Source organism: Carassius carassius, chromosome 19, assembly GCF_963082965.1.
Source record: "Carassius carassius chromosome 19, fCarCar2.1, whole genome shotgun sequence".
Lineage (NCBI taxonomy): Eukaryota > Metazoa > Chordata > Actinopteri > Cypriniformes > Cyprinidae > Carassius > Carassius carassius.
This window is the reverse complement of record NC_081773.1, coordinates 12,052,542-12,077,102: the sequence shown is the minus strand read 5'-3', so window position 1 is coordinate 12,077,102 and position 24,561 is coordinate 12,052,542. Positions and strand designations below refer to the sequence as shown.

At 37.8% G+C, this 24,561-nt stretch overlaps 1 protein-coding gene across 1 annotated transcript in view; it reads left to right on the top strand.

The window, feature by feature from the left end:
• Positions 1-24,561, top strand: part of LOC132095082 (immunoglobulin superfamily member 3-like) — a 155,362-nt gene that overhangs the window by 110,785 nt on the left and 20,016 nt on the right. Inside the window, exon 6 of the mRNA XM_059499835.1 lies at positions 10,034-10,441. Coding sequence (XP_059355818.1) covers positions 10,034-10,441 — 408 coding nt within the window. The remainder of the gene's footprint in view (positions 1-10,033; positions 10,442-24,561) is intronic.

Below are 24,561 nucleotides of genomic sequence, written 5' to 3'. Positions count from 1 at the left end.
ACCACATTTGCCTTTTCACTCTCTCTGCACTGTGCATGTAAACTGCCAAAACTCAAATGGAATCGCAATTCCTTTTGCATTTGAATTTCCAACGTCTACACGGAAACCTGTCAATCAAGTGACAGGGGTGGGGCCATTTTATTGGGCGTGTTTGCATTGGGAAGTGACGTCACTCACAGTCGACGGTAATAAAAGAGGCACTTGATATAATATTTAGTTTCATTTGTAATGACTTTATATATACACATTTCCCTGAACTAAGTACATTTCTGCTGCTATTATTATGTTTAAATGAAAAATGAACGACGGTGCGCTGTGAGGGATGACCGTCACTAACCACCGAGCTACCGATCTACACCGAGTTAGCCCCAGATCTCTAGATACAAGACAGGACTCTCGTCTTCACATCGTGCAGCTGCTGAATCAAGGAAATGTGACCGTATTAACTTGTGACCTGTGTTTACCTATTATTAAAATAAACCATAGCAGAACACTGACTACATTTTATGGTTCATGATGTTAAAGAACATTTCATAACGTCTCAGACAAATGTACATTTGTGGCTACTGTGGTTTAATTATAAACAATATCGTTAACTCATATTTACCATAGTAAAAACATGGTACATTCTAGTATGATCGAAGATAAAAAAAATTCTACTAGAACAGAATTGTATATGTGCATTCCCAGAAGAGATGAGAAATGGATCCGTGTTCAGCACCACAAAAAGAATATAAAGTGTCAATATCAGGAAACATCTTTTTTAAGTAAAGCTTCACAGGATAGAAAAGATGAAGTAATTTGTAAGACACATCCTTAACCTTATTGGTTATTAAGTATTTAGATGACAAAGTCCACACTAATTAATTAATAATTATTTATTACCGTCGACTGTGAGTGATGTCACTTCCCAATACAAACACGCCCAATAAAATGGCCCCACCCCTGTCTCTTGATTGACAGGTGTGACGAGTGGGGCGGGGCCGAGGGACATGGGAGCGAGGCCGGGGGAGTGATTGGAGATGAACTACACCTGTTCGTCCCACCGGTCTCGAGGCCCATGGAGGAGATGGAAGGATATAAAACTGGAGCGACGACAGTGAAGGACGAGAGAGGACCAGGCCTGGGCTTTTAGTTGTGTTGTGGTTTTTATTTTATGCGCACCAGTCGTCCGTGAGGGGCTGGTGCGCTGTTTTGTGTTTATTTTGTTATTAAAATGTTTTTGATTGTCCGCCGGTTCCCGCCTCCTTCTTCCGGATGAATATGAAGGTTGATATCGTTACAGTGGTGCCGAAGCCCGGGAGAAGGAGGGACGCGCTGCTGAAGATCCCTCGCCGCTGTGGTGAATCCGCGGTGCCATCGAGCTGGCGAGGAGTGTGCCGCCATGGACGCTCGAGGCGGTGGACTGGAGCGAGTTGCCGGGGACGGGCGAGCTCGCTACCGGCCGCCCACGATGTGGAGAGACGGCTGCCGTCCGTGAGGGAGCGGAGGAGTCGGCGCCGTTCGCCAGGTGGCCGGAGCCTGCTGCCTCCGCCGGAACGGGGAGGAGCAGGGAACGGGGGACTCCTGCCGGCTGCCCAAAACCGGAGGAGCCGTCGCCGTCCACCGGGCGGCGGAGGAGTGTCGTGCCGTCCGCCGAGGGCCGTCCAGTGCCACCGCCAGGCACCGCGGAGGAGATCACCCAGCTGGTGGAGGGCCGAGCAGCGGTGCGTCTGGGAACCGGAATTTTTTTTTTTTTTTTTCCTCTCTCCCCTATCTCGTCTCTGTCGCTCCTCCTTCCATCTCCTTTTCTCTCGCCTCGTCTGTCCTACCCCCAGGTTCCCGCAGGTCCCCGGGAGCGGGCCCCCCCGGAGGGAGGGGGGGGGGGAGTAGAGCGCAGTCTCGGGAGTACCCCCCGGCCTGCGAGGGGCGATGGGGGTATGTGACGAGTGGGGCGGGGCCGAGGGACATGGGAGCGAGGCCGGGGGAGTGATTGGAGATGAACTACACCTGTTCGTCCCACCGGTCTCGAGGCCCATGGAGGAGATGGAAGGATATAAAACTGGAGCGACGACAGTGAAGGACGAGAGAGGACCAGGCCTGGGCTTTTAGTTGTGTTGTGGTTTTTATTTTATGCGCACCAGTCGTCCGTGAGGGGCTGGTGCGCTGTTTTGTGTTTATTTTGTTATTAAAATGTTTTTGATTGTCCGCCGGTTCCCGCCTCCTTCTTCCGGATGAATATGAAGGTTGATATCGTTACAACAGGTTTCTGTGTAGACGTTGGAAATTCAAATGCAAAAGGAATTGTGATTCCATTTGAGTTTTGGCAGTTTACATGCACAGTGCAGAGAGAGTCAAAAGGCAAATGTGGTAATTAATATTGCTATTTAAATATGACAGGCTCATAGCTCGTAAGATATGGGAAACACAATTGCAAACGGACTTTCCATTTCCATTTTAAATTTGGCAGACACTGTGCGTTTGCTTAAACGAAAATGAAAATGCGCGATTTGCATTTGTAATGCGCGATTTGCATTTGCGTTTGGATTATGTCACATTTTATCATTCCATATAATTAAAGCCTTTATTTGTAATGCATTATAAAAGTACAGTAGCTTTTATGCATTAATTATGCATTGTAATTCACCTTATAATACATTGTACTGTATAATTTTACAAATAATTGTAACAAGTTAAAATACAATATTATAATGCATTTTAACTTGTTACAGTTATTTATATAAAGATATAATACATTACACTGTACGTTATGAATACATTTTATAAGGCTTTAAGTAAAGTGTTACAGATTTAAATAAATGCTCTTCTGTACATTAAAAAATCCTTTAAAAAATCCACACATTCTCACAAAGCAAGACAACTGTTTTCAACATGAATAATAAATGTTTCTAGAGCAAAGAATCATCATATTAGAATGATTTCTGAAGGATCATGTGACATGATGATGCAAATTAAGCTTTGCCACAGGAACAATTTAAATCTTAAATTTTATATTGTATTTTTTATCTAATAAATGGAGCTTTAGTGAGCATAAAGACATGGATTTGCATCCCATCATTTGCATTCATCTCATTCAGTTTTACTACCTTATTATGAACCATAAAATTTAGCATAAATAGCAATACTTGTGTGAAGAAGAACATTAAAAATGTAGATTAGATATGTTTATTGGAAAAACAGTTGTAACAGCAAAGAGAAGAAACCTCGGTGATCAGATTAACAGGCAGTTGTATAGGGCTGAATCTTGACATGAAAAGGCATCCAGAGGCCAACTGAAGCTCTCCCCGTCCCACTGTGCGAGAGGGTGGGTGTACGCCACATGTTTTCTGAGCATGTCCGTGTGTCTGGAATAATCAAACACACTACAGCTGTGGCTGTCTGGCTCTGCCTGGGCTCGCTCGTCTCAGACGTCAGCTCACGCTGCTCCTCCACTCACTTCCTCAGATATCACAAGAGTTCCTCTGATCATTGATTACATATTGAAAACCATACAGTGGGTCACACACAGGAACAATGGGAAAACTGTTGGAATGTGAGAAAGATTGTGAATGTGAAAGCCCCGGTGATGGTGTGTCCGTATAGAATCACACTCAGCGTGTGTCCTACAGTCCTGCTCTCTGGAGAAGATGGCATTGATCATGGCTCCCTGCTGTCTGCAGTCAAACACAGGATAGATAGAAAGACATTACTGGTCATGGGTCTACAAGACAGTAAAGCACTGGAATCCATCAAAATATGAAAGATATGCAAATGTTCTCTCTCTGCCGCCTTCTCTTTATTTCTGTCATATCACTCCTTGTAAGCGTCCTATCATTCTTTGGAGATCTATGGACACATGCTTAGACTTGTCCTGTATTTTCCAGCTCTTGTCAATTTTTTCTTTCTTTTTTTCTTTATATGCCTGATCATCAATTTAACCTTTCATTATGTTTGTACTATTTTAGTAATGAATGTTTATGTATTAAAGGAATATCTGTCATCTTCATATTGTTGCAAATTCTTCTAAGGAACATTAAAGAAGATATTTTGAAACCGTTACATCAGACTTCAATTGTATGGCCAAAAAAAAAAAGAAATTTCTTAAAATATCTTTTATGTTCTTCAGAAGAAAGTCAAAGAAGTGATACAGGTTTAGAAATATAATGAGAATGAATGCATGTCATTTAGACTTCCCTTTTAAATTTTAGAATGTGTTTAAAATGGTGTTAGTGTTGCGTGTCATAAGCTTTAAAGTGCAAACAGTGATATGTTTGCAAAAGTTTGTTTTGAATGAGAACTATTTCTCCTTTTGCTCATCTGAACATGGGTACATTAAACCAAAGAATGTACTGACAGAAAAGACGCTTCATCTGGAGTCACAGTATTTCAGTCCATTAAATAGCAGCCAAGCTAAATGTGACCTTTATTATAATCTAATACATTTTTGTATTGTTTGAAATAGCAAAATACCCATAATTATTGCCCATTTTTTTATCAGTGTTAGGACTGGTAACAGCATTAATGATATTTGGTATCAAATCAGAAAGAAAATAAGTGTTGTCACCCATCTCTGGTGACAGTGTCAGTGAGTTATTTATGATTTATTCATTGCTTCATTAGATAAAGGATTCCTCAGACTGATTCATATGTTAACTCTTGAGTCTCCTGAATTGAATCGCACTAAAATTGAGCCTAATGTTGCTTTTTATCGCAGCTACAAGACAACACGAGAAAGATGTGTTTTCTTTGCATTATATTGTGATACACAGTCTTTTTATGTGATCACAATCAATTCTGACTTCAAGCTCACAACTCAAAGAAAATAAGATATTTGTTTTTGTAGAGCTGTGGTTTTAGCAGCTGAATAGCTTTGCAGGAAGCACTGCTATAGATCCACCAATAATAATTTTTTTAGGAATTTGTTTTTTTTCAATATCTGAGCAGAAGTGATTTCATTAAATGTAAAAAAAAAATAAAAAAAAAAAAAGGATCCAGCAGAGTGGATTTCCTGTGTTTTTTGCTTGCAGGATTAGTTTGCATGTGCTCGTGAACACGGGATGTGTGTGTAATCTGCTTTTGGCTGCTCTCCGACGTTGCTGCCCACAGGATTGAGTTGGCATGCTACAGGTCACCTTGTCCAAATTTTATCAAAATAACAAAGAGTAGATTAACTCGCTCTTTCCTCCCAAACAGAACAAACTCCTGATAGCCCTTCTACGCCTAATGAACAGCTGAACTCTGGGATTTCTCCAGGGAAGTCTTTGAGGCTCATTAGCATGCAGACAGAGTAATCTGATAATGTAGACATCTAACTTAACTGCCCCGTTCCTTTAATAGATAGTTTGCATAATTGAAGGACACAGAGGCTCTCCAAATGAAATTCACTTTCCCAACTCTGCCAGGCCCTGTGGTACTACTGAGATCTTGGCAAAGCTTGTGCCCGACGGGTGTTGCATTAACCTGCCCTCTGTTACAGCCCAGCTGCATGGCATCATTAGGGCACTGGCAGGTAGGCTGGAAATGGATCTCGTTGTCTCCAGCTCCTTATGGCCTCCAGCTGCTGTCATCCGTATCAAGCACAAACACTCAGAAGTAGCCAAATGACGCTTTACCCCTTCCACTGGGAAAAATATTTGAGTTCCAGAAATGTCTTGCAGAAATTTTCTTCTTTCAAACACAAAGACAAAACAGCCGGGGCTTTCCATTCTAATGAGTTTATTTTTCCTATGATCTTGTATAGTATGAGCAATGCCGATGTAAATTGTTGCTGAAGGGTGCTGGTAGCAGCTCGCCAGGGAATAGGCTTGTTGTCTATATGCCCATTAGCAGCTTCACATACTCCTCAGTATCAGCTGTGAATTCACAATTAAGTCATCCGCAGTTCCCTCATCATGTTTACTTGTGTGACAGGCTTCAGCCGAGGGGGCAATGCTATCAGTTAAACACAACTTTGTTTTTAAGGCAAGCAAATATAGATGTTTCCACAGGAGACATTAAGTACTTGAACAGTATTGCAATCGTGCTGCGGTGGCATACAAGAGCAATTGTTGCAATGCACACACTTTTATCTTTATATATATATATATCATTTATATTATTTGGAAAAAATTTAAATCCTGGCCAATTCGGTAAAAAATGGTTTGATATAGCTAAATAAATGCAATGTATGCTGCTGCTGATAATTAGGGGCCAAGCACCGAAGGTGCAAGGCACCTATTGTATCCGTTAGTGTCATTTTTTTCTTCTGCCGCAAGTCTATGACAGCCCATAGAACCGATTGCGGCAAAGTTGTATAATTTGGCACACTGATAGAGGACAGTCCCATCATTAACTACAGCAAATTTGTAAAAAAAATTCAAAAATCGCAAGGTTTAGTTTTTTCGCTATTTTCGATTGTTTGAAAAAACTACTTTTTCGAACTCGTCCTAGACGGTTAGTCCGAATTTGACGAAAATTGGCTCAGACCATCTTCAGACAATGCTGGCTAAAAGTTATGGAATTCAAGTTGATTCGTCTAACAATTCTCGAATAACACCTGAACAAATTTGACGAAAAGTACGCAAATATGCATGTGAGGCTATATCTCAGCAACGGTTTGGTGTATTTAGACCAAACTTGGTGTGTGTTATAACAAGCATGACCTGAGCCTACCTGCAGTGTTTCGACACAGTGCCACCTAGTGGTCAGGAGATATGAAAAAGGCATATTTTTGCTTATAACTTCAGAATGGTTTGGCCAAAAATCAAAAAACTGGTCTCTTTAGATTCGGTGGGTCATGTCGAGTCGAATGATATCCAATTTTCCCGTGTCAGCCATTTTAGGCGTCGGCCATTTTGAATTATGTTTTAAAATGCTGTATTTTTTGAACGCATTACCGTATCATTACGAAAATAATTACAAAAATATTCAGCTCCATGCCCTGAAAGTACTCAAAAAGTTGGGTGGCAGCGCCACCTTGTGGTCAATATCTAAAAAATGCTAATAACTTTTGAATAAATTAGACTATTGAAATGAAGATGGTATCCCTATATTCTTTGTGACCTGCCGAGAACATAGAATCTAATTATTCCAAAATTGGCCATACTTCCTGTCCACCATTTTGAGTAATGTTGAAAATCTACTTTTTCGAACTCCTCCTAGACCGTTAGTCCGATTTTCACCAAATTTGACGTGGATCATCTTCAGATGCCACTGGCCAAAAGTTATGGATTTCCTGTCGATATATGAAACGGTTCTCATTTAGCGCATCAACAAATTTGCTGGAAGGATGCCAAAATGCATTTGAGGCTGTATCTCAACAAAGCTTTGACATATTTGCACCAAACTTTGTATGTGTCATTGTCACCTCACACTGACCATGCCACATCAATTTGGTAACAGCGCCACCTATTGGCCAAGAGTAATTAACCATTCATTAACCTTCAATTATGAAATTTCCAAAAATGCTAATAACTTTTGATTGCATTAGGCTATTGTAATGAAACTGATCTCAGGTTGATCTCGGGTTGAACTGATCTCGGGTTCTGCCGACAATAGACATACCAATTTTTTAGTAGGAAATCTGAACGCCCTGTCCGCCATTTTGATTAACGTAAAAATCTACTTTTTCAAACTCCTCCTAGACCGTTAGTCCGATTTTCACTAAATTTGAAATGGATCATCTTCAGACCATGCTGGCAAAAAGTTATGGATTTCGTGTCGATATACGAAACGGTTCTCATTTAGCGCATCAACAAATTTGATGTAAGGGTGCCAAAATGCATTTGAGGCTGTATCTCTGCAACTCTTTGACATATTTGCATCAAACTTTGTATGTGGCATCGCCACCTCAAACTGACCATGCCACATAAATGTGGTAACAGCGCCACCTATTGGTCAAGAGTAATTAACCATTCAATAACCATGAATAATTACACTTTTAAAAATGCTAATAACTTTTTATTGCATTAGCCTATTTGAATGAGAATTTAGGCTCAAAATATTCCCTGGCTTATGCCGATAACATAGATATCAAATGTGCCAGAGTAAGCTGAACTTCCGGTCCGCCATTTTGATTTATGTTGAAAACCTACTTTTTCGAACTCCTCATCAACTGTAGGTCCGATTTTCACCAAATTCGAATCAGATGATCTTCAGACTATGCTGACACAAAGTTATGGATTTTGTGTCGATAGACAAAACCGTTTTTGCATACCACAGCGACGAATTTGAGGCACAATGACAAAATGACACTTGAGGCTGTATCTCTGGAATGCTTTGGCATATTAACACCAAACTTTGTGTGTGTTATTGAAAAGTCACACAGAGTACACCAAATTCATTTTTTTAACAGTGCCACCTATTGGTCAAACTTGATAGGCCAAGTAATCATGCTACTAGAGGTGGTATTTATGATTTTTTTAGCCATTTCAATTACAATAATCCTAAAATTTCTGTTATTGCTCATTAATGCATTTGGTGTGATGCTCCATGCCATGCTTAGCTCCTACATTTGCTGTTGGAGTGCTGCCCCGTAATTGCTGCTTGCAGCTATATTGAATTATTTTAGTTATTACTTCTTTTATTACTTATTACTGCAGTTATTATCTCAGTGAACACAAAACAAACGATGATACTATTCATCATTAATAGTCTCATCTCAATTATGTGCTACATAATTGTTTCAAACTGTACTGTTTATACTTTTCATCTGTATTGTATTGTATTTTTTATTTTATTTATTTAGTATTTTAATGCATATTTTGTGTTTTTGCCAGTTTTCTGTTGTTGTCTGCCTAACAATAAACAAATTTGCAGTATAACTTTTTTTTTAAGTGCAAAACTATCTCTGCAACTCTTTGACATATTTGCATCAAACTTTGTATGTGGCATCGCCACCTCAAACTGACCATGCCACATAAATGTGGTAACAGCGCCACCTATTGGTCAAGAGTAATTAACCATTCAATAACCATGAATAATTACACTTTTAAAAATGCTAATAACTTTTTATTGCATTAGCCTATTTGAATGAGAATTTAGGCTCAAAATATTCCCTGGCTTATGCCGATAACATAGATATCAAATGTGCCAGAGTAAGCTGAACTTCCGGTCCGCCATTTTGATTTATGTTGAAAACCTACTTTTTCGAACTCCTCATCAACTGTAGGTCCGATTTTCACCAAATTCGAATCAGATGATCTTCAGACTATGCTGACACAAAGTTATGGATTTTGTGTCGATAGACAAAACCGTTTTTGCATACCACAGCGACGAATTTGAGGCACAATGACAAAATGACACTTGAGGCTGTATCTCTGGAATGCTTTGGCATATTAACACCAAACTTTGTGTGTGTTATTGAAAAGTCACACAGAGTACACCAAATTCATTTTTTTAACAGTGCCACCTATTGGTCAAACTTGATAGGCCAAGTAATCATGCTACTAGAGGTGGTATTTATGATTTTTTTAGCCATTTCAATTACAATAATCCTAAAATTTCTGTTATTGCTCATTAATGCATTTGGTGTGATGCTCCATGCCATGCTTAGCTCCTACATTTGCTGTTGGAGTGCTGCCCCGTAATTGCTGCTTGCAGCTATATTGAATTATTTTAGTTATTACTTCTTTTATTACTTATTACTGCAGTTATTATCTCAGTGAACACAAAACAAACGATGATACTATTCATCATTAATAGTCTCATCTCAATTATGTGCTACATAATTGTTTCAAACTGTACTGTTTATACTTTTCATCTGTATTGTATTGTATTTTTTATTTTATTTATTTAGTATTTTAATGCATATTTTGTGTTTTTGCCAGTTTTCTGTTGTTGTCTGCCTAACAATAAACAAATTTGCAGTATAACTTTTTTTTTAAGTGCAAAACTAGTTTCGAATTATGTTAAAAACAAAACACCTAAAAACTAATAAATAATATAAAGCCTCAGAAAATATAGTAAGTTCTGATTGGATGAGTCAACACGTGAAATGAATTCTATATTAATGCTTTGTGACATTGCAAGTATTTTTAATTACTATACATATTCTCTCTTTTTGTTCTTGCTTCAGAATCTTTCTTCTTCGTTTCGGCCTCCTCTCGTACGCCCAGCGTGACGTTTGGTGACTCGTTTGACCTGCAGTGCATCGTGAAGCCACGGCACAATCCCAACGTTCCTGCTGCGGTCACTTGGCGCTTCCAGCCAGCAGATGGCGATAGAGAGTTCCGAGATTTGGTGACGTTCACGCGGGACGGCACCCTGCAGTGGGGCGACCAGCTGCTGGGCCTGGGCACCCGTACCACGGTGGATCGTACGCCCACGAACACCAACTTCCGCCTCAGCATCACCCGAGCTGGACGCAAGGAGGCCGGGACGTACCAGTGTGCTGCCCTGCTTTATCGAAGGAATTACGATGGCACCTGGAGCACGGTGGCCAACCGCACCTCCAACCCACTGGGCATCAGTGTACTGCAGCCTGGTGAGTCTAAAAACGGCCTCCGTCACAGGAAAGGTGCATGTAGGCTGCCTGACTGCTTGACTGAGGGCAAGAACCAACTATGACTGTTTCTAATGGCACTAGATCGCAGATCATTTTCACTGACACCTGTTAAAGTTTGGATTTGTAATGTTTGCTCATAGCAGAGTGCTGGAGTAACTCCCCAGCCTCTAAAAGTTAGCATAATTCAGACAACTCAAACTTTACTGTCACTACAGAAATAAAGATTTCACTGATAATGCACCATGTTGTAGTGTGGCCTAGTTTCACAGCTTTCACCCTCACTAGATCTTTTTCTCTCCCATTCTTCTGTCGTGTGCATGCATGTGTTTCACGGCGTTATTGGCCTCTCTGTGCTCATAAGAGTAATTGAGGTGATTGGCGTGTGTGTGCAGCTGAGGCAGGCCCTCCTAATGGTCTGGAGTGTGCGAGGAAGAGGTTGTTAATATCCTCCAAAGCGATTAGAAGAGGAGAATATGAAGATGGAAATGATGTTGGTGGTGGGGGTGGGGGGGTAGGTAGAGAGAGGGTCATTAGAGCAAAAATTGGAGCTCATTAAATCTAGTCCCTCTGGACTTCAATCCTCAGACTGAACAAAGTCACTCCCGAAAGGAAGACCTCCTCACTGACCTCACACACACGCTTGTTTTTCTATCATGGTGGGACTTTCCATTCACTGCTGTTGTTTTTGTATGATAATTTATCTCACTTCTAACCTTAAACTTAACCCTCACACACACACACACCTTTTTTGTTAAGATTTTTACTAAGACATTATTTAGTATGTTTTTCAAGATTTTCTCCTCTTGGGGATCACTGGCTGAGACCTGCAGTGTGGTGATTTTTGGTTTTACTGTCCATGTGGAGACATTTGGTCCTCGTAATGTCCACAAAATCTGACCAACACACAGAGTGTCTCTCAGTTAATGTATGCGATCTCGCAAGCATCTGTGAACTCAACAATTATGTAGATTTTAAACCCGGAAGATGATAATAGCGTAAAAAGCTCAAAATTAACCAGTTTTCTCCAACGGTTAAAACTATCAAATGCTAACATTGTCTTCTATAATGTGCAACACAAACACCTCTACATAAATCTCAGAATAAGTAGTCTGGGGTTTCATGACACCCTTTAATGGACATGTGTTGGTGTCCCTAATGAACCAATAACGTGTTTCTACGTCAAGTCAGTCTAATTCCCCAGTCTATAACCCCCAAACCAATCTTTTTAACAGCACATTTCATATTGCTAATACTGTCAAAGTGCTGGTTTTTTTTTTTTTTGCATTGTATTCAGTGCAATTTTATTCGTACACTTTTTTATTTATTTACTTTTCAAAGTTTTGGGGTGGGTAGGATTGTTTTTTTTTTTTTTTAAGACAAAAGTCTTTTATGATCACCAAGTCTGCATTTATTTGATCAGAAAGTTACAATAATATTGTGCTATTATGTTATTACAATTTAAAAGAACTGTATTGTAGTTAAATAAGTATATAAATATTTTTAAAGATATAATTTATTTCTGTGATGGCAAAACTGAATTTAGTATCACATTATCTGTCATAAATGATTCTAATATGCTGATTTGCTGCTCAAAGAACATTTCTTGTTATTACTGTTGAAAACAGTTTCAGTTTAATATTTTTGTGGATATTTTCTAGGTTTCTTATAATTTAAAAAAGAAAAGAAAAATAAATATTTTATAACATTGTATATCTCTTTAGCATCACTTTTGATCAATTCAGTGCATCTTGGCTGAATAAAAGTATTAATTTCTTCAGAAAAAAACATTTTCTATTTTTTATTAGCCAAAGTAATACCACTTACCACTACCATCTAGTAACCATAATTATCAAAACAAGTAATTAAACAAAATGTTAGAATGGTTTTGGAAGCTTCCTTCATTGTTAATAGATTCCAATAATCTATTTTGATTTTACATTTCAAAACCAGCAAGCTGGATCACTCCACTTTTTCTACATCCAGTCTGAGGTGTCTTATGAAGCAGATCTGAAGTGTACCTTATTCCAGCAACTGCATAGTTTCTGATCCAGACCATCACCATAAAGCTCATTGACATGGAAACACACTCCTGTCTGTCCCGCGTCAAGCTGTGGTCTCTCTACAGCCCAGACAGAACAGCAGGAGATGTATTTATTCTTCACCTTCAATATTTATTTTGTGCATATAAGAGTGAGTGTATGTGTATATGTATATTTTGTTGACATTATTTGTAACCTTGTCCCTACATGCCATAAAATTGATTTCAATGTTTGAATGCATAAGAGCTCGTTGCCATCCATCTCTCTCTTCGTTTCAAGTTGTGCTTGTAACTGTTGTTTGACCCGGTGAGGAGCAGAGCCCCTCAGTAAGAATCAATGCAAGGACTTGGCAGGAGTTAATGGCCGTGAGACAACCCTGGGGGGGAAACATGCTCTGCTTTCTCCCGCAAGCCTGCTCCCTGCCCTTCGGCTGCATGCAAAATCAGTGCAGCACGCAGGAGACATGCTTGTAGCTAAACTAGCTCATTCCAGCCTGAGGTTCCCTTGTTACAAAGCGTATCTAAACAGGATTGTGCATTTTTCTTTGTGATGCCTTTTTTGAATGTTAGATGGCTCGAGTCAAACAGACAGAAAAACAGTGCAATCTAAAATATCATGTGCTTGAGAAATATTGAATCCATCTAAACATTTTTAAATCGATTCTGTTAACATTATCATTATGAGTTCTATTAGCATTAACACTATGACCAACATTATCGCCGATTTATTCCTTATTATACTTCCACTTCCTGAAATCAAAAGCTTTATTGCAGCTGACGCATCACTTAAGTCTATCAGGGGATCAAACAACAAGCCTGTATGACTTTATTTCTTCAAATGCAAAAGGAGAATTAAACTGGTTGTTTTCCATGCAGTTAGAAGCCAGGGAGACTGAGGCTTTCAAGCTTTTTAAAGACACAAAATTACCATAATAGTATCATAAGAGTTTTCGGAATCCTGTATGATAGACAACTATATGTGGTTATTTACTGAGACTATTCCTCTTCATTGAGCACATGTGTCATTGTGCCTCTGAATTGGAGAACTAGATCAGTCTGATCCATGAACAAATAATTCAGACCGGTTTTGTGAGCTAAATCAAACAATTTATTAAACATCATCTGACTCAAAAGAACAGTTTGTGCTTTTTAAATCTTCCTCGGTTTCAATTTAAAGTAATTGTGTGGAACAGATTAACTAGTACAATTCTTCAGAACTTCCTCTTTTGTGCTCCACAGAAGACAGGGAGTCATGCAGGTTTGAGAGAACATGGGGGTGAGTAAATGATGACAGGATTTAGATTTTGGGGTGAATAATTTAAGCAATTCATATTTTGTGTATGATGAAGTTGTAGTTTTGTTCGCCCCCCTTATTTATAATTTTTTTTCATGAAGGTCTCTTTAAAGTGAAGTATGACTTGTTGTGGCTGTAAAGGTGAGGTGAGAGCCCAGGTTCCTGTGAGCTCCTTTGCCATGTTAGACTTCTGGCTGGTCAGTCTGACACATTGATGTCTGCAAGACAAGAAATTCTGCAGGTGCTGAGAAATCAAAGTTGTATTGCCTTGAGGTTTGGTTCCAGAAAAGGTCATACAGGAAGTATCAAACCAGAAAGAATAAAAAAGAAAGCAGAAGACGTTACGCTTTGTGGAAGTCATTGAGCAAGCACTTCCATGCTAAACAACATACTGTATTTAAAAAAAAAAAAAAACTGAATATGCCTATTTTCTATATGTATTAGAATGACTGTGTTTTAATAATAACATTAATAATTTAATTTGGAACACCGTCATCCTACTACATTCTTCTTAAGCTGATGTACCATTAAGCACTCAGCAATATATAGAACACTGAGTGGACCCACAAAGCATTGCTCTCAACATCCATTTATTTAAAACATTTTTATAGCATATAGTCAAGTAATGCAGTAGAAGTGGACTACAAAAAGAAAAAAGTACCTTTAACTGTTGTTTTTATTGTTAAAACTAAATAAAAAAAATTATAAAGTAAAATATGCAAATATTCAAATATAACCAAATACTGTTATGGTATATAAATAAAACTAAAATAACTAACTTAAAATATTGCAATTAACTTTTTAATGAGTTATTATGTGTTATAGACTAACATATGACCAACATAACAGTGTACGTAGACTAACATATGCTCTGTTAAAATATTGATAATAGGGCACAATGTTTTGTATTAATATAAAGGATTTTCTATTTTTTAACAGGTTGCATAACAGATTCCATTTTTGCATTTACAACAATGGATTTTCCATTTTTTTATATAACATTTTGTATAACATAGTTTGCTTGTACTATATCTGAGAAGGGATGTAACGATTTACTCAACTCACAATTTGATTCATTATTTTTTTTTAACAAAATGAGATTTAAGACAAAATCATAAATTAATTAGATATATCCTTTTATTATTGCTCGGACAAAATGCTGAACGTTTCGTTACGTGGCCAATTATGTTGATATATATGCTCAATTTATTAGTGTTTAGCCCCTCCCACAGGACAGATACAGTTCTCTAGCATCACCAAGGGCTGTTTTATATACCAATTTGACACTTGCAATATTATTTTCCAGTAAGATTCTTGATTCCCAGTCCTTCTCACAACTCCTTGTGTGTTAAGGCTTTAGTTTACACAAGCACATATGTTTAAGATGCAGAGTGAGGCAGAGCTCTTTGCTCCACTGGCTCCGTGACCTTACTCTCTCAAGGGGAAAGCCGGCACCCAGATGACCCTTCAACATGCATTTGCGAATCAACTTATCATCCTGAGCACTCGTTTAGTTTCCCTGGTGTGTGCTTCACTGTGTTTATTGCACTGAATGGTAGGCCGTTAGAGAGCACAAACACATAGATGTTTGAGCAATGGCCCATGAGTTTCCACAGAGATTTTACTTTATATCCATTTGAATTTAAAAAGTGTACTTCCTATGTTTTTGGGAACCCTCCAACCTCATGGAGTTTCGCACATATGCCCCCTGTGTTTCCGAGTTAAAAAGGTGTGATTGCTTAACACAGTCCTGGTGGATATTTGACGTCTTGACATCATAAAGTTGTATCCAACAAACACTTCATAAACATAAACAAACACAGCCCTGCTGTTGATGTTTACTTCATTACTGACATCTGAGAACGGCACTGATGGTGTCCCGGAGTGTCTCTGTCATCTTCTGTCTCTGAATACAGCCTCCTCCAGTCACTCACAGCTAGGACGCATCGGGGCGTTTGATTGGCTGTGAAGTTTTACAAAGAACTGAAGAGCGAGAGAGAGGCCTCTGCTGTAACCTCACTTACAGCTTCTCTGTTTATAGTCCCAAACTCTGAAGAGAATTAGCAGTTTTGAATCATGTGCTCTCTTGGGAACTTCTAACGGGTTTTTGGAGAAGCTGTTTTCTGTTTATGAGTAAAATAAGGTTGGTTAACATTACATTACAAGAGACTTCTACATTTTGTTCTGCAACAAATTTTAAAACCACTATGTTTTTAAGCAGTTAGCAAAAGTTTAGACTGTGACTACCTTAGAGATGTTCTTTACGAATAATGTTGTAGTCATTATTTAGCAACTTTTCAAAGGAATTGTTAACCCAAAAATAAAGTCTTTCATCACTCATTCAACCCTCATGTTATTCCAAACCTGTATGACTTGCTTTCTTCTGTGGAACATAAAAGAAGTTATTTTGTTTTGTCCATACGGTCAAATTCAGTGGGGCCCAGTGTCATTTTTATTGTATGGACAACAAAATATCTTCAAAGTATCTTCTTTCATATTCCACAGATGAAAGTGGTACAAGTTTGGATCAACATGAGGGTGAGTGATAATGAAGAGATTTCACTGCAGTTGCAGTATTATCTGAAATGTATGTAATCTCGTACACTTGGTCTTAGATTTGTTGGACTATTCAGATCTTATTTCCACTGACAGTTTTATCCTCTTTCTTCACTTTCAGAAAAGAAAAGGTACCGCCCCAGTGGCAACTTTTGTACCTTTTCTTTTCGGAGAGTGTTGACTACTACAAAGCATTTGATTGTTTAGAACATGATTTTATGTTACAGGCTCTGCACAGACTTGGTTTTGGTAGTTTTTTATTTGCAAATGTATTAAAATGCTTTAATAGTTTTATTCGACTTACTAATGGCACTTATTCTAGAAGAGTGGTGTAAGGCAAGGTTGCCCCATCTTCCCATATCTTTTTTTTAATAGCTACACAATTTAAGTTTTCGTATTAAAGCGAGTCCTGTGAAGGGAATTTCTGTTGCTGTACAGAATTAATTATTAGCCAACTAGCTGATGACACGGCATTGTTTCTAAGAGATGCATCTCAGATCCCAGTTGTTTTAACGTCTCTTTTATCTTTCTCAAATGCTTCTGGCCTTCTGCTAAATATGAATAAATGCGAGTTACTCCCCATTAAAAATGTGCTGTATCCTCTATCTGCAAAATTCCCATCAAAGAGTATGTCACGTATTTAGGAATCAAAATAATAATACTAAACTAAGAAGTCAGGAGAATTTTAACCCAATTATGGAGAAAACTAAATAAATAATAATAATTTAATCTTTGGTTATTTAAAGATCTATCTTTGAAAGGTAGGACTCTGCTTACTAAAGTGGAAGGTATCTCTAGATTATCCTATGCTGCTCATTCCTTATTCATAGATAAACCAACCTGTCAGCTGATTGATGTAATGTTGCTTAAATTTCTTTGGAAAAATATACTCATTATATTAGAAAATCTGTCATTTTATATTCTTATAATAAGGGTGGCTTAAATTTTATTCACTTTGATTCTCTTAATAGCACCTTAAAAATTAATTGGCTTAAACACTTTCTCTACAATCTTCTGTTTGGTGTGTAATCCCTTGATAGGTCTTTTCACAATAAGGTGGTATAAATTTTGTTTTGATGTGTAATTATTCCATTAGTAAACTACCTATCAAACCTTATAGTTATCATCAGCAAATGCTTTTGGCTTGGAAACTTATTTACAAGCATAATTTTTTGACCACATAATTTTTTTATTTGGAACAACTGTAATATTTTACATGAGAGGAAATCCTTGTTTCTGAATAATTGGTTCAGTAATGGAGTGTTGTTTGTGAACCAATTGTTTGACAAAGATGGCAATTTGTTTAATTATTCTGATTTTATTTTAAGATCTAGAAATTAATTTAATACCATTTTAAAGGCCATCTCTCTGGAAATGTGTATGAAATGTGTATAACAGTGGCTCATTGATTTCTGTTTGCCCGCTGTGGTTGGTTCTATTTGTTTCTCTCTTCAAAAATCTAATCACAAAATCAGGCCTTTATTTTTGGACCTTGTTACGTCGAATTATTCCTCCATTGCTTATTGGAACAACCTTTTTGATGATATTAAGTGGGCATATGTTTGTCCCTCCCTCTGAAATAATTCACAGGTTTTATCTTCTCAAGCATTTTTTGCAGAAATTGTTCTTTCTGTAAATTCTCTTCTGGAACTGTAGCTCATCTGTTTTGGGAGTCTCCTTTTTGTTCAGTCTTTCTGGAATCATGTTAATCCTGTGATTGTCCAAAATATTATTTATGATTTCTCTTTGTTATAAACATTCTTTTGGGGTTTTATGCTAAAGATAATAATCTATTTAATGCAAGATTTTGTATAAACCTCCTGTTATTTATTGGAAAGTTTTATGTCCATAAATGTAAATATACTAAATGTAAACCCCACTTTAACATCTTCAAATGAGAACTGAAGTTGTATTTAAATACAATTTCAACGTCCGTTAACAAGGAAGCTATAAGAACATCTAGAACTTGTGCCATGTTTAAGATTTTTCCTTAATATACTTGTATTTTTATTTGTGTGCATGCCCTTTTTTTTCTTTCTGTCCATTTCTTAAGATTTTGATATTATATTGCTTTTTCTGTTGTCTATTAATCCATAAGTAGTTTATAATTGAAAGGTATTTTGTATGTTTTGTACGTACTGTTTTTTACTGTTTGTAAATACTGTAAACGTTGTTGTTTATTATTGCAATAAAAAAAGTGTTATCGTGTAGATAGTGAAACTGAGACTTTGGCTTGTGAAGTTGGAGCATATGCTGTTATCTCCGCCTACTTGAAACTATTTTAGGCTTCTGATTGGCCAACATGGCTTTGTGGTTGAGATTATATCACCACCTGTTGGCTTGGCATGCTCTAGACAGTGCTTCAAAGCATGCTTTTGCATTTTCATGTGGACTGAGAGATTATTTTTTTTTAAACGGAAAAAGGAATAACTCCATTTATAAAAATACCATTGTACGTGTGGACATGGCCTAACAGAACTGTGACAACAGAAAGTTATGATGTTTTGAACTTTTTGTCATTTCAGTCGCTTCAAAATATCATCATTGGGTTAACATTTATATGAAAGGATAAGGGAAATGTAATATTTTACATTGTTTTTAATAGTTTTGCCTTCACTAGTTAATTTTAAGTAGTCCTGCAGTATTGTGATCTTAAAATACGAGTTTAAAATAGATGATGTATAGAACTTCCCTTAAGTATTTGATGGCAGCTACCCATACACATCATACACAATGTAGGACATTTTTATCGGCTTTATCTTCATATCTGTTTGTGCTAGTTTTCTAAATGTTAAATACTTCTGGCTAAATGTTGTGAGCTGACATTTGGAGAAACAGGTTGCGTGGAGAAAATTTTCTGAAAGAAATGGAGACTGGAGTGGAGGTAATGATGTGTGAAAACATCATGCATCTGACTGAATGTATTATTGAGAGACATTAAATCATGTCTCCAGAAGTGCCTGTTTAATATGTATAAGGCAAAGCTCCTTCTCACTGCGTGAACTTGAGGAACAGAGGGCTCAGTGTAAATTTAATAAATGAATAAGTTTTGCAAGGATGGCTTGATCCACACAGTGAAAACAAATACTACACACTCCTCATGGTTTGTAACAGAAGTTTGCTTTGTGTGCTAAAGGAAGGTATTGCATCTGGCTTGTCTTGCAAACGTTATTCTCATCTCATAAGGCCAGTCTTGTCTATGCTTTAAAGCCTTTTTATTCATATTTAATACGTATGTCGGCTGGTGTGCTTACCTCAGCACCCACATATGAAGTTCAGCACCATGGGAACAGACCAGGGGGCTACATGTACACCAATTGATTTCAGTTTCACAGCTCATGATGAGAAGAAACGTGAAGACATCAAACAGTCTCTTACTCCCAAACTCTTCCTCCTCACATTTCATTTTAATGAAGAATAATAAAAAATCTGACTTTTAAAATAGCTCCTTTACATCAAGATTTAAATGGCATGATGCATATTTCATCAAACATTAAAGGGTTAGTTCACCCAGATAGCAAAATTATGTAATTAATAACTTACCCTCATGTTGTTTCAAACCCGTAAGACCTCCGTTTATCTCTCAGTCCCTCCTTTGTAGCTGTGTGTACGGTATACTGTCCATGTCCAGAAAGGTAAGAAAAACATCATCAAAGTAGTCCATGTGACATCAGAGGGTCAGTTAGAATTTTTTGAAGCATCGAAAATACATTTTGGTCCAAAATTAGCAAAAACGACGACTTTATTCAGCATTGTCTTCTCTTCCGTGTCTGTTGTGTGAGAGAGTTCAAAACAAAGCAGTCTGGATATCCGGTTCGCGAACGAATCATTCAGTTCACCAAATCGAACTGAATCATTTTAAACGGTTCGCATCTCTAATACGCATTAATCCACAAATGACTTAAGCTGTTAACTTTTTTAATGTGGCTGACACTCCCTCTGAGTTCAAACAAACCAATATCCCAGAGTAATTCATTTACTCAAACAGTACACTGACTGAACTGATGTGAAGAGAGAACTGAAGATGAACACCGAGCCGAGCCAGATAAGAATCGAGGAGCTGATGATACTGTGCATGTGTGATTCAGCGTGAAGCAGACTGACACACAGAGCGCATGAACCGAACTGATTCTTTTGGTGATTGATTCTGAACTGATTCTGTGCTAGTGTTATGAGCGCGGGTAAACCGATGGCTTGAATCAAGGACAATCATCGCAAATGACGCCATTACGTCGAGCGCAAAAGAACCAGTGAACCGTTTTCTTCAACCGGTTTATTGAATCGAACTGTCCGAAAGAACTACTGGTGATCCGAAAACTTCATAGATCTGAATTTGAGTTTACAGTCAGTTGTAAGAAAGGGACGGGTCACGGGAGTAAAACTGATTAAATGGTTGGAGAAGTTCACCAGAGAGAAGCATTTAAACAAAAGGTTGAGTAACATGGTAAAAAAACATCTGTAACATGCATTTCTAAAATATTCAAATGTCCATTTAATTTTAATATTAAATGAAGTGATCCTTTAGACCAAAATTCTGTTCAGTACACTCATATTCCACCTGTCTTTGAAATATTGTCTTAATCTGGTAATGGTTGTCAGGCTGAACATTTTGCCCAATGTTCAGATTTACTTAGACCTAAATTATTTTTTTCAGTGGCTAAATCTTGAACATATGGTCCAGTCCTTCATTTCAGGTTGTTTGTATTCCACATGATTCATTTGTGGTGTCAGACCGAGAACTAGTGGGATTATTTGCTGAAGTATGGAAGAGATGGATGATTAATATAACCCTGAATATAGCTCTAATCATAGCTCATACTCCGAGCACACTGACTCCAATGATTCATAGTTACCAGTGATAGTGCTTTTCTTGCTGCCTTCACACATTAAACAGTGTGTAAATTAAAGGACTCAAGTGTGTGTTATCCTATAATTGTTTATCGTGCTGATTTATTTCATTTTACTGGAAACCGAGTCTTCAATTTGATGTAATATTTAAATAATGCATGTAGGACGGTATTATGTTGTTTTTCTTCCAGAGACAAGGAAGATCTCAACTTGTAGGCGAATATGTGTTTGTGGATGAGTGTGTGTGTAGCCTGTGGGGTGTTTCTGGGGGCAGGAGTTGGCAGTGTTAGAGCCGGTGGTCTGGTGTGTGTGTGTGTGTGTGTGGCCTGAGGAACGGTGTTTGGCACTGCTGTCAGTCACAATCACAGCTCTGGTGTGATAGCCGGCATTGATCGCTGGTTCTTCTCTGAGCTGGTATGTTATCATGGTATCTTCAAAGATCTTAGACTGAGGTCCATCTGTCTGTAGAATTAGCAAGAAACACTTTTTTTTCTCCCCTGAGAAACTTACATTTTTATCTAGAATGATAAAACCACAACACACACACATTTTAAATATTTATGCATCCACATAAACTCCTACACTGGACAGTCGTTCATTCCACCCTTCCTCCTGATGGATTCCTGTAGATCCATATACATAAGATGTGGGTTGTGGAGGCGGTTTATACGATTCAGTTACTTAGGAGGAAGCCAGCACTAATGTCAAGTTGGACGTATGAAGTTTCCGAGAGTAGGTTGTTTAAGGCGTTGCTCTGCGTTCATTAAGCTGTCCCTCTGTTCCACTTCTGCCACTAAATGAAACAGCGCCAGCAGGTTTATCCGAAGCCTTATGGTGTCGATATTCATCTTCAGTTAGTGTTCACGCGTTTTCTTAAATTAGAATTTCTGTGTCTTCAAGTGCAATAGAGGGAAACTCCTCTAGCTGTGATTTCATCAGAAATCCAGAGTGCTGTTGACGAATCCACACATAAACAGCGTCCCAGCAGGGGCTGCAATGTGATTTTCTCTTGTTTGAGCTCAACTTTATAAATCTTTTTACATTTTTAAACTAGATTCGGCATTTAAATGTGAATTTTAGGGGTTTTTTTCCTCCTATGATTGCGTTTGTGCTTTTATGGCGCATGTGAAATGCAATAAGATAACACGTTCATTTATGCCGATCTCGAGGGAAGCTGCCTAACCTTCCAACATTGTGACACAATCTAATCTGTGTGTGGTAATACCAGTGGATGTGTCCTAATGGGACCATTCCCACTCCAGATTAATGAAGCAGTCAAATGTGGAATATGAACATTTTTTTCATTAGTTTCTCAGCACAAACAGGATGAGAAATGAAACAGAAACTGGATTTAGTTTTGCACTACATAGAATACTGGACCGAAAGAGTTCACCTACACACAACCAGATATAAACGCATACTGTTTGCACATGCTTTTAAGACAGAAAACAGATTGCCACAGTCACAGAGCAATTTTGAGTAACATGCTGATATATTAGCTCTGTTCAAATCCAAACCTGGTCCTTACCAGAGAACCCCACAATGCATTGCAGTGAGCTCAAATTTACTTATTTTTCATTTAATACTGCAAAATAATACTCATAAAAATGGCTCCAGCTCAGTTTCAGTATTTGTGTTAGTTTTGTGCTTATCAGCATAGCATATTGTTTGCATAAATGACAATTTCTCTAGAAATAAAACTGCAAGCATGTGAGAGATCTTTCTGAAGTAAAGTATTTTTTTTACAAGAAAATGTAATTTCAGTCTTTCTACTACTAAAATCTTATTTAATGTGTTACAAATTCTTTTTAAATATTTCTAAAATGTACTACTAATTTCTAAGTGAAAATTGTATATTTGAGTATTTGTTTGTGATTTCCATACAGTTAGATAATTAAATGTATATAATTAAAAGTCCTTTATTTAGCACGAGCACATTATAGGGACAAATTAAATTGATCAAAAGTGATAGTATTTACAATGTTGCAAATTTATTTTCTTTGATGATTTGATCAGTAAGTTGTGGCATATAATGTTTTTACATTATCTTAACATCAGAATAATTGAGTAATTTCAACTTTTTAAATAATTTATATGGAATTCAACTTGAATTAAGTCTGTTTAATGTGATTAAGTTTAAAGTTCTTGAAGGATCTTGAAAAAGATATATCACAGTTTTCACAATAATATTAAACAGCACAACTGTTTTCAACCCTGATAATATTAAGAAATGCTGAAATGAGATGTTATTTTCCAGTATACCTTCATTTATATTACACAAGAAAGTACAGAATAATATAAGATAGCAAAGACTTTTAATATTGACATATGGTTAGGTTTAGGATTAGGTTCAGTGTTAATACCTTATAGTAAAGACATTCATGTAGAACAGGACTGTAAGATAAAATGTTACTGAAATGTTTCTTATGCAGCAAACCAGCACATTAAAATGAATTCTGAAGAATCATGTGACAATCAAGACACTGACTCTGTTGATGTTTAACTGGGTTTTATCATGAAACATTTAAGCGTATATGCACACAACTAATTAGTTAACCTAACACCCATTAACACACTGATAGACATGCTATTTACCCAAGGCCTTTGTAGTTATTGAAGCGTCATCTGCTGAGCATTATTTTCTGTTAGCCTACTTCTCACTATGTTACTCGCTTCCCCCAGTAATCAGCCATGACTGGATCCAGCCAGCCAGTCTTACAGGAATATGTGTCACCAGACCCGAGGCGGTAGTCACCTCAAAGCGTCCTCCTCCATACACATCCTTACCTTCAGGATTATGCATGTGAAACAGAAGAAGAAGACTGCGCTGTGTTTTATGGCATAGTCATCAGATTTTAAACAGCTTCCTCTTATCTTAGTTGCTCTAGCAAGTAGTCCACAGTGCTTCCTTGCATTATCTTATTGTTTGATGTCGAGATGCATGTTATTAGCTTAAAGGCAAATCAAAGGGTTATAATTGACAAACAATCAATATTAGCTTCCTTCCCCTCCCTCTCTTTCTCTCATTCGCTCTTGTACCCGGTTCTGTTGAAACTCTTTCTCATTAATACAGTGCTGTCCCAGTGGCCCTCGTTAAAGTGCTAAGTGTCTTTTACATAAATGGGTCCTGGCAGTGACGGATCAATGCTCTCCCACACCTGTCTTACCCAGTGGGCACAGTCATCCTGCCCCGCTGATGGCTCTCACTATGCCTGTAATTGACAGCATCTGAATTGTCATGGAGATGCGCTGGCTCTATGTCCCATGGATGGATCTCTGCTGTCCATCTTCATTAGGAGTGTAGTCTTCCAGCATGCACCACAATCTCCCTCCAGGGCACAGAGGATTTATCAGCCTCTCTCT